General features: G+C 34.8%; 1 protein-coding gene across 1 annotated transcript; it reads left to right on the top strand.

The window, feature by feature from the left end:
* Positions 1-7,642: 7,642 nt before the first annotated feature.
* Positions 7,643-11,777, top strand: LOC127872668 (uncharacterized). Its single transcript, XM_052415998.1, has 5 exons — positions 7,643-7,666; positions 8,070-8,423; positions 8,952-9,113; positions 9,592-9,695; positions 9,815-11,777. Exons 1-5 carry the CDS (start codon positions 7,643-7,645, stop codon positions 11,478-11,480), a joined length of 2,310 nt encoding a protein of 769 aa, XP_052271958.1. The 3' UTR covers positions 11,481-11,777.
* Positions 11,778-12,462: the final 685 nt, after the last annotated feature.

Genomic DNA, 12,462 nt, shown 5'->3' with positions numbered 1-12,462 from the left:
AATTACTACACAGGATGAAATATAGCTTGAAAGGATCCAACAAGAAGCATCACGGATATTTAGTGAAGGAACACTAGCATCATTGCAGAATTTATATAATGAAAGGGCTCTCGAACCCTTAAACATAGAAGAACTAAACATAAACTAACCCTCTTCTACAAGATGTATGGTTCTCGATTACCCTCATATTTGTTTGCACTGATCCCCTTTAGCGTGGATGAAAGGACGACATGTCCGCTTCGTAATTCCGACAATATGCGCCACATTCCATGTACATCACAGCTTGTTTCATGATCCTTCTTAAATAAACTTTAACCATGGAACGCTCTTCCAGAATCTGTTAGATCTTCTCATTCTATTGCTGCCTTCAAAGCAAATCTAAATAAAGGCAAACACAAAATCGAAATGCATTACTACGATTGTGAGCGGACGCTTAATATAGTTCATGCACGTTTGTGAATGTATTGTAGTAACTTAAACATTTTTAAGAAAAAATATATTGGAAAGTTCATGTTGTCAATGTGGGAGATTGATGATACACAGCATTTGTTTCCAATTGCTCAATTTGTAATGAAAAAAGAGCAATTCTTTTTGACAATAAGTCCAGTTTCCAACCCATTACTTTGCAACTACTTGTCTTTGCTGTCAAATACGGAAAATCCGCTGATATTCAAACATGTTCAGTCTTTCATCTGAGATAGTCATAGATTTAGCAATACTAATGTACATACCCTACCCTGCAAACGACGTCCAATCCCGCACTCGTTTTTCTATTCTTCGCAACTTTCTAAAGCTGCAAAAACTCTTCCACTTTTATCTCGTTCGTATTAGGTATTCTACACTATTTGTTTATTTGCAATTTTTGTACATTGTAGTTAAATGCTTTTTAGTTTACAACTTATCTGCAGCACTTCCAACTGACAGCGGAGAGACAAAGCATTAGCCTCGAGCTTTTTTCTCAATTCTGTTATATTACACTGTACAGTCATAATGTAAAGCATATCTTGCCTAAAGTAGCATGTATGTTTATATTGTTTTATACTGCTTTCATGTTGTCTATGAAAACTTAAATAAATATTGTATTAACCAATTTGAAAATGCCTATTGTCACTGATTATAATGGGAATACTCCTCCAAGACAATATCCCCATGGATATTTTCCTTCGGCATACAATCTTGATATAATCCCCCAACCCTGGTTGGGAATGGCCCACAGGACACTACGGTGAAAACATGTCCCCCCCCCTCCCTGCCGTCAATTTATGTTTTCGGTAATAAGGTTTATTTCAATACGTGTAAAACTTTCCCGAGTCTGATCAAACACCTCTAATGAAGACGTCTGTTCACACTGTTATATTTGAAAATGAATTGAACAAACTTATTTGATAAATATAGTATACGCTAACATTTTAATTAGCTGTAATGTATAGACGATGAATGGAACTAAATATACTGATGAAATGTACAATAATTAATGATGTTATGAGCTATAATATATTAAATAAAAAATTGAATAGAAAACATATATACTGATGAAATATAGTATCAATAAGTCGCACGGACGGATGGATGATAAACAGCAATCGGACAGAGATCATCTCTCCCTTAACTTGTAACGCGGTACAATGAAGCAATATTCATCGTGCTTTATGTTTTGTGTATGAGAATCAAGTATGCGTTTTAACGGATGTAAGCATTCTAGTCTATGCGGTGACAATTAACGCAGAGAAGACTCCATCCACGTTCATGCGGCGAAACGCCTTACACGGCTTTATAAAATTAAATATATGCAATAAACTAACATAATTACTATACGGCTGATAGGAGATTCACACCTAATACACATTAGGCATTTTCCAATTTTTAATTTAACTCAAGTATGAATATATGTAAATTTTTAACTGTCATGAGCGGAATATCTTTAAACAAAATTTTGTCTTGTCACACAACGGTACGAAAGTTCATAGGTCTTTTGGTGCTTCAATCTATCCATCAAAACGTTGCATTTCCTTTCAAGTCTAAGTGCATCAAATGCATCACGAATGTTTTTTTTTAATTCAACACATTTTTTGTGATCACTCATTAAGTTGTTTGCATTTGTTTGGCTAGTGTAATTGTTCAAGGTCAATATAAAGTACGTAGCTTTAGGACCCAAGACTAAATTATGTTTGTTTAATATTTATCAGGATATTAGAATAATTACCCTTATCAAAATAATGTCAAATAATTCATCCGTTTTTTAGTCTGAAAATGCCCAATATACCAGAAAGTAAATTATTTATGAACCCTTATTCAACATTATTAGCAATTAAATAAGTCTGTTCGAATGAGAAAACAAAACTGTAAATTTAATAGTACTCACAAATCTTTTTTTTTAGTGTATAAACATAATAACGATAAAAGTGTATATGATCATAATCATGAGGCTGCATGCCATCTTTATTCTTCTTTTCAACCTCATTACATATTTAAACATTGCTATGCCGCTGGAATATGGGATGTCAAGGGTTACCATTCATTTTATTTCACATGCTGACTATACATAAACAAGTCTTTTAGTACAACTTCAGACCGTTCAAGGTCGTCGTCTGGAAAACTTTTGTCATGTGGTTGTTACAGGTAAGTTTTCGTTCTATTTTAATTTATTTACAAGGAGCAATTCCAATCATATAAGGTAGTAGAAATAACTTGAAATAAACGCGTATATACACATTAAAAAAGTGCATATTTTAAAACAAATATGTCATGCCACTGATTTAAAAACTGATTTAAAAAAAAGTCAAGATGTATAAAATATTTAAAATCGCAGCCATAGCAGAGTAAAATTAGTTTTGAAAACTGAGAATATTTACAAAAGTATTGGGAGAACGGAACATTCACCTGAACAATAAAAGTGATGATATGATTGCAATTTGACAACGGGAAATGTCAAGCGCTTTTAAATATCCGTCTGTTGGGTAGTTTAAAATTAAATGTTCATGTCGGGAAACTTAGGCAGTTTGGGTCTTACTCAAATGTTACAATAAGTCATATACATATTGCAAAACATATTTACATAAACGATCTGTATAAATATTTAATTTAAGTATTGCATTTTTGAGTTAAATGATATATGGTATTACTATTATGCGATATTTGATTTCTATATGATCTATATGATTATTTTATCCTATGTGATGTAAAGCGCCTATAAATACAAAGTGAATTACTATGTTTTTGTTACATCTGTATGCACTGTCTATTACAAAAAAACTAACAAACTATATAAGCGCACATTTACACATGAGACCTTCTTATAAATATCATTCAGAAATATGTGCAATGTTGACAAGTTAGAATTCCTTTTTACAAATGAAAATATAATAAGAATTTTAGCCAAAACCTGTTTCCTAATTCTTCAAAGAAGACAATTTTATATGTGTAAATAATGTGCCATTGTTTTATTGGCGTCGCTCTGAAGAGCGGCGACTAGTATGTAATGCATTTTTTTTCGCTTTTGGGAGGAGAAGTTATTTTACGGATCAATGTATATATTTTTGTTTTAGGAATATCTTGCATAGTGGTGATTTTTTGTGTAAATTAGTGTAAATAAGTACTGCATTTGTGCCTATTACATTAATTACAACATTTATTGCCAATAATGCAAAGCCAATTGTTTTAATTAATAACTGATCCACAACTGATCACAGGGGAAAGATCACAGGGACTGGGCAAATACGCGAAACTTTCTGGTTTTGTATAAAAACAAAACATAATGAAAATATATTTATTTTGTGGTTTTTCTAAATTGCTTATTTAGTGGAGAATCAATGTAGTACGATATTTGACGACCTATCGCGCAAGTAAGTTTATTGGAAGGCGTAGTGGTACGAAAACGTACAATGTATTAGTTTATTAATAGACATATAATAACGATCGCTATACACAACTTTACCAAATAGCAGTACATAAATGATGTCAGCCGGAATAGCTCAGTTGGGAGAGCGTTAGACTGAAGTTGTTTACGCAACAATCATCTAAAGGTATCGGTTCAATCCCGGGTTCCGGCACGAACGGAACAGTTCGGCGACTGACAATTTTTTCAGTCAGGTTAATAAATATAATAAAGCTTTATTTTATGTAGACATTTTAAAATCCATTTTACTACAATTGGACATTTTTATTAAAATTAAAGGATGACGCGTGGTGACAACGTTAATTAAAATTTCTTACATCACTTAAATATCTTGTAAAAAATACACATGTTTTTATATTAACAAATAAATGCAAACAACACATCTATTATCCATGTATTTTTATGGTTGTCTATCATATGCTCTAAGTACTATCCCTACCACACATAGAGCGCGAAGCGCGACACGTATTATTGATTGTAACAATGAGTTGCGATAAAGAAAGCAGCCGCTTATCAAGGAGGAGCTGTGTCCTAGCAACCCGTTTCCCTAGAGTCAAGCACTCCTCGGAGTTTTTTTAAGAACCACATATAGAGCGCAAAGCGCGACACGTATTACTATCCAGGTGGTATGGGCGCTTTAGTATTTTCCGACCATTACGTCCATAGTTACCTTCCTAAGAAGTTGAGAAATTTTGAAATCGTTGTTCGAAGTCCAAAATTTTCATCCGATTGTTCCCAAACTTTTTATCAATGAGGACCCAACCCAAACTCTATACGAGCAATATCGGATCATAAGTCGAGAATTATGTCTCTTTGAATTTAAAAATAAAAGTGAAAAACTGCTTGGTTAGGTGATTATGTCAACATTTTTCATCAGATTCTTTCCAAACTTACAGTGTCTTCATACCAATGAGCATTTTTACCTCATTTAAAATGAGAAACATCGTGACAATAAGTCCAGAATTTTTTTCTATTAAATTTGACAAAATGAACAATTTCCACTTGTTTAAAAGATTTCACAACTTTCGTCTGAATCTTTCCAAACTTGTTAAGTGTTTTAACATCAGTATTACTCGAACCCTATTGAAAATGATGAATATCGGAGCAATAAATCTATTATGATCTTTTACTGAATTTCAAAGTATTGTGAAATGCAGCTTCTTTATGCAATTTACAGTTTTCATTCATTTTTTTTTTCAAACTTTTACCGTGTTTTCATATCAATGAGTACTCAACCCCTATCGTAAATGAGCAACGTAAGAATAAGTTCAGAATCATCTCCCCTTGAAGTTGCGAAAAATATGAAATTACGCTTACAAGATGAAGCAGATTTTTTAAAAACCTACACAGTTCTGTTCCATTAATGAAAACTGCACACGGATGCCAGTAAAGAAAAGGGAAAACAATGTAAATAAAATGAACTATGAAATATTTGGGGGTTACAAAACAAAATCATAGATAATGGTTATTTGGGGGTTATAACACAACATCATAAATAATGGTTATTTGGGGGTTATAACACAAAATTATATATAATGGTTATACCAGTATCTTTTTCTATTTTGTTTAAAATAATCGGCTACTTACAGTAGAAAAAAATCGTTCCATGTAACTTCATTGAGTGCCTTTTACACTGAAATTCCCGACGCCCTTTGATGCTTTGCATCAATACTTATCTTGTAATGTACTATAATACATTTTATCACTCCTGAGAAGTATCTGCTAATCGAATCACACCCAATCTGATTGAGAGTGACCTGGTCTTCTCAATCGTTTTTTTAGGCATCTTAATTCCAATTTTAATAATGATAAGCAATTGCTCCTCTATTTTATATGTAAGTATGTGACATAGTATATAACTTGTTGTTTTTTGTACCCATGTCCAATGTTGCTTGTTTTAACATTGTTGTATATCATATATTCTGGCCAAGGTCAAGTGTTTTTGTACATTTTTGTACTACGTATATATAGGCCAAATCTTTTCTGTATGCTGACAGAACATGGCTTAAACACACAACTTTTGGACATGGATACATTTATTATATCTGTGATATTGTAAATTTCAGTCTCATATAAGTTTTTAAATGTAACTGCATTTTAAAAATTAGAAAATGTTGGTTAAAGGTAGATGAACCTTGAATAATCTGATGATTCTTATATTTTATTAATCTTACGAATACAGACACATATTACATCTAACCCAATTCCACTATGGTGTACATCTTTATTACTCATTCATATGCATACAATTAGTTTAACTGTTTGCCTAAGTATTATTTATGTGCCACAAGAAGACAATTTTTCTGGCATTAATAATCCATGTGTATTTAAGGTCTATCTACATATAACTTTTTCAATGTATTAAATAATTATGATGTATGTTTTTTTCATTATCTAGTATACATTAGTGGAAAAGCTGTGTGAGTGGTGGGTGGGCAATTGGGTCTGCTGGCTTGGACTGGTTGATAAACATTGATTATAGTCTCTGCCTGGTCTGTCTGCCATGGCTGTTTGCCTGCCTCTCACATTACGAGTGTCTTGTCATTCATCTGGATAATGTAGGAATTTGTGGGGAAGGGAGGTAACCCTCAATGAGCAAATTACATTTGGATTTTAGGGTTATCTCTCTTCCATTATCTGTTCTGCTCTGCCACTATAGTAATGTTCGTCTTATGTAATAAGAATGTTAACATGAATATTGAGTCTCTCATATTTCTTTTAGAAAGGTTTTAATGATTGTTTTATTGAATGTATATGTAAATATTATGTATCATGAAGAGTGAGACTGAAATACACTATTAAACTTTTATAAAGCAAAGCTTTGACAGTTAGAAATGGAAAGGACATTTTTGTTGTTTCGCTGTGGGATATTCGATAACTTATTGTTTGTGTATTATTATCATTATAATTATTAATCCTTAATTATATAATAAGTTGATGCAAACGTATTGAATATATCACCCAAGTGCATGCTTTACATAGAAGTACATTCTGATAAAAAATGAACAGTGCCGTTGTCAGTTTTAATTGCATTGTATTTGTATTTTGAATTTCATTGCCCAAACACTAATTTAAATTTTATGGAACAGAAGCTATAAAGATTTATCATTAATATAACAATATAGTTAAATATGACTAATAGGCTTTAACTTTCTCAATAATCCCATTCTCTGTTTATGAGAGTTTGTATGGCTATATATTGTTGAATTTGTGATAACAAGGCAATTTACATAACAAATTCATATGAATGGCCATAGAGCAAACATATCCTGGAGACCGTTTGTGGGTTTCAAAATATATGCTTCAATAGACTTCAGATTGTTATTAACAAAAAGTTAGAATGTGACGTCATCCTATCTGGCTTGTTAATTGCATAGGAGTACATAAAACGTCTACAATATATGAGATGGAATACAACTCGTCATTAATCTAATTGAACTGGGTAATACTATTTCTATTGCTGTTATAGAGAAATTCATGGGTTAAACACATTGCATTGGTGCATTTAAAATGTTGCACGCAACATAAACGTTGTCAGAGTTTAAACAACCCATTAGTATCATCATTAAAACCATTTGTTGTACAGGCGCTGGTAAATGGTTGTTCTGATTTGGCAATAAAATAGTGCACGCGCTACAAGTTGATTGTTTTGATTCGTCAGACACGGTGCATTCATATTGTTGTATATAGGACCCAAATCACAAACTAATTCACAGAATTACTAATATCGAAATACACTGGGAATCGATGGTATCAGAGACGTCTCTGATGGTTTAGAATAAATAAAGTTATTAAAATAAATTATAAATAACGGTTGCGTACCGACAGTCAATTACCTGATTTGCTTACACATGTATATGAAAATTTTCTAACGATCATTTTGTGTTGTATTTGACAAAACATCGAAAGAGAATGTGCTACTTCATGAAACATACATGTATACGATACAAATAAACGGATGAAACGTATGTTAACAAAGTTCAAAAGGCAATGAAAATATATGTATGCAATGATTTGACTTTTACGTATTAAAGGTCATATTCCGGCGTCATCGAGTTCTATCCTGGAATAAGGGTTTACAAATTCACGTCCCAGTAACCAAGGACACTCTAGGTATTCTGAGGACATGAATGCTTTAAAATTTGTATCTCATATTTATTGATTTATTTTTCAGAAAATCACGGTGGTTTTGTGTGTATCGGTTATAATACATGCTGACCCGCTAGGAAATTTCTTGCCTCATGAGCTCGCGGAATGTGTAAACAGACTTACTGCTTTAGCAAACGCCACAGATCCATTGGCCTCAGTAGCCCGTCTAAATATCAAACAACGGGAAAATACTGGACAACAGGCTAGTGTAGAGAAAGGGATCGACTACGCTGGCACCGAAGTGCCCAGACTTGAGACGCCAGAGGATGTGCACTTCTATTGTATCCAAAAGTTCGTGTGGAAAGCGGACATGGTGCGCTGGGAGGACTACAACATCACTCAGACGAACAAAGACTTCATCAATGGCCTTCTAGCATCCGTAAGCTGAACCTTAATGCCAGACTTTAGTTTTTTAAATATGATAAGACAGATTTTTTTTTTACATAATTGCAAGCTAGAATGATACTCGTTTTCTTATAAAATCGATCGTTTGTATAATTAAACTTATCTGAATTTCTATTTCATTTGAAAACTAAGTATGTGCAAACGTGATTACTTTTAAAGCGTTGTTTTTGTATTCGATAAATTATGCGTCTTTGAGCGTCCTATTTGTTACATGGATATGAATGCAAGATACTTCTTATAATAGGGGTTTGAAATAATTACCATAGATTCTATGTTATCGACCTGTATAACAAGATTTTGTTGAAGTTTGTCATCGATTTGTAGTATCTACATACCTTTAAAATGTTTATATCGTGGTATAACTAGTGGCAGGGACCAGAAATGTGTTATATGCAAATTATGTTTGCTTGCATCCGCATTTCCTTACTGCGATATAAATATATTTCGGTCAGGTAATATATTTAATTATTGATTTTTACTTGCATATTTATCGCTCAATAAGATGATGAAAACATCACGGTCAAAGCACTCAAGAAGCAAGCGCCAGGCCGGTGGTCCAGGTGGTAGGTTTCCGCCGACAGGTTTCCGCGTCCGACGGGAAATCAGACGAATATCCGACGGAGAAAGAAGAGCATTTTTTGGAGTAGTGCGCATATTGAAAATGGTAGGAAAATAAAATGTTTTAACATATAGTAAATACCATTCGCAATCAAACTAACTGATCAGCCAATAAGATACCGATTATTGCAGCCATTTTGTTTTTAAAAGCAAAAAGTCTAAGAGTAGTGGAATGATCGTTATATGTAACTTAGTGGGCGAAGCAAATTATTATTTGGTGCCTTGTCAATTAATTCATCGAATCCATTCCTCACTTATGGGAATATGCATTTTAGTATTTTTTCGGGAAACACACACATGATTTATTGCAAACGAAAACATGTTGTTGTTCTTCACGGGAAAATGCCTCAATAACATGTCGGCTTTCGTAACAATTGCACTGATGGGAGTAGGTTTAAACGTCGTACGTTTGAACGGAAAATGAAGTATTGATGGTGATTTGTATGAAACACAAAAACCATTGACCTACTTCATGTTTGCATTAATGATCATATTTCTAATCGTATGTTTACATTATATTTCAGAACGGAGTGTATGACATTTTCGCCAGATATCATATGGGAATTACAGTGGACTCCGCTCATGGGGGTCCAAATTTTCTTGGGTGGCATAGAGTCTACCTAGCCATGTACGGAACTCTAAAAGTTGATATTCAAATTTTTAAATTTCTGATATGAAACTAAGTTAAGTCTGTTACATCCCTCTCAAAAATGAGTCGTCTATACTTTTGGAATTATTTTGTTAAAGGTTCGAGGAAGCAATCAGACGAATTGACAGACGACTTTCACTGCCGTTCTGGGACTCAACGCTTGACTACGACATGGTCAATCCGGTACACTCAATTGTGTGGTCACCGGCGTTCTTTGGAAACGGTGATGGACCGGTTATCACGGGACCCTTCCGATACTTTGCAGCACATAATGGTCCCCTAGGAAGAAATATAGGTTTTAACAGTTCGCTGCTTACCAAAGAGAGTATAAGAAATATAATGACGCGTTGTCTGACTAGCGAAATCGTCCCTCTAACTGCCGCACCTATGTTCGATCTTGATGCGTTGCATGGTGGCCCTCACATGTGGGTCGGTGGACAGTTAAGTATGCTTGAAACAGCCGCCTTCGATCCAGTATTTTTCCTCCACCACGCATTTATAGACTATATTTGGGAAATATTCCGCATTCACCAATTCTTTGACTGTGGAGTTAAGCCAAACACTGACTATCCACATGTACCTGATCTACACGCCGCACTCAGACCAATGGACGCACTACAAGGATACATCAACATTGATGGCTATCGAAACTACTGGACACAATTCTGGTATAGATACGAACGTTCTCCAACGTGTCCGTTTTGCGGCTCTCCATATTTAAGATGCGACCCGATCCGTGGCGTATGCGTATCACGTGAACGCAGGCTTTCACCCGATGAAGGATCTCCAGGTCCGATGGGTTACTCTGCTGCAGGAACGGCAGCATCCCCACGAGCAGCACGAGCAAGGGCTTTTGTTGCAACTCTCGGCGTCGGCCGACAGTTCCCGGCGCCTCCCGCTGAACCAAGGACGCAGATTGCTCAAGCAAGCATGGCTCTTATGGGAGCTTTTAGACGTAAAAGGAGGGCCGTACCGCAGCAACAAATGACACCTTTCCCATTTGTTGGTGATAATTCAACTCGGCAAAATATCATGCAACCACTTGCAATAGGAGCAAAGTTTCTTGCCTCAGTATCTGAAGATCGAACATTAGACGTTTTGTTTAGGAACAATGCAAGCGGTATGTTTACAGGGCAAAACGTCGATGAAGCTACGCAAGCTGTTTACTCAGGACATGCATTTCGAGTCGCAGAACCAATGCCACTGCTCCCCGTTCCGGTGTGGGACACACTAGATTCATATATGGAGAACCCTAGCTCTTACATTACCAACTCATCGGCTTATGACTGGCTTTTTGTTCCTGTTCAAGTGACATACAACGCTGTTGGTGCCGAATTCTCTGCCCAGATACCGAGTATGAAATGTCTGTCATCGGATTCAATATTGTCTCATATAAAAGTGTCCGCACAAGGCCTAAATTATCTTGGAGAATATACCGACTACGCGGCAGTGGACAACAGCATAGCTCTAGCCTCCTCCCACGCAATCGTCGCCATACGGGCTCCAGTGGTCGGACCGTCTATTTCCATGGTAACTGCAAGTCACGGATGCGGATTAATGTGCAAACCAATGTGCATAGACACCGAGACCGGCACGTTGCTGTACAAACCATGCACGGGAATACTGTGGATCAAACCAGAAGATGCAACAGCGTACGTCCGATCCCACGACGAGGCTGTGGAAAGCCTTGCAAGAGGTGGGGCCAAAGTCCCAATAATGTTCGAGTGTCACAAGGAAAGTCAGGCCCCTTGGCAGAAGCTCTAAACCACATTTCTTGTCTTGCTTAGTTTTTTCTGAGTAAAACATGAAAAATTTGAATGAAAACAGTCCCTTTTTCTCTATTTTCAAAGCAGAAGTCAAATTATAACATAATTATAAATATTTTTGAATGGGATTGCTTCCTTAACTGCTAGTTTTGGTTGTTTGTTTTTGTAATATATGTGGATTCTAATTACAAAATAACGGTAAATTGTCTTAGTGATTTCCTCTAGTCATGTACAAGATTTTCACATGACTTTTCAAAAGCAAATATGTTAAAACAAAAAACTTAAATTATATTTTATGGATGAAATAAAAGAATGTAACTTATTTGAACGACTATAGTTTGATGTATTAACACCTACTTGACTACAGCCAATTGTCTTTTTACGCGTACATGCCATTGTCTAATTGACATGTAAAAACAATTAATATACTTAACCTGTTGGTCTAGCAAATTTCGAAGTGGTTGCTTAATTGCTATGTTATTTAGTCAGTCGATATAGTTTGGCAGCATTTATTGTGATAATAAGTATTTATACAAAAAGGTCTAAAACAATTGGATTACAGCAAATTAAACAAAATTCTCCTGCATTAAAACAGCATGATGAACAATTTTCATAAACAAATTTTTACAAACAGCAGAGAGCTGATGAAGGCCACTAAAAAGATGTGATTTACTTGTGTAGCAAGTACATTGCATTAAAGTTCAAGATCAAGTAACTTAACGAGACAATTGAATGCGCATTTAAAATTTAAACTGCAAAGTAGATAAATGAATTATAAGAGACAATGCAATGCATGTTTACAAATGAAACTTACAACGCAGCAAATACATCAATGACATTCGTGTGTGATTGCACATTATCCTGATACTTATTTTAAAGGTTATTTTCAATCTTCTTTGAATTCTTTTTAACAACGAATATAATAGTTTGATGTCATGAAATGTAGATTGTGATGATGACGCTGATCAATACAATGATCA

The sequence above is a fragment of the Dreissena polymorpha genome, chromosome 3 (genome assembly GCF_020536995.1).
Source record: "Dreissena polymorpha isolate Duluth1 chromosome 3, UMN_Dpol_1.0, whole genome shotgun sequence".
NCBI classification, from domain to species: Eukaryota; Metazoa; Mollusca; class Bivalvia; order Myida; family Dreissenidae; genus Dreissena; species Dreissena polymorpha.
This window is presented reverse-complemented; position numbering and strand designations above follow the sequence as displayed.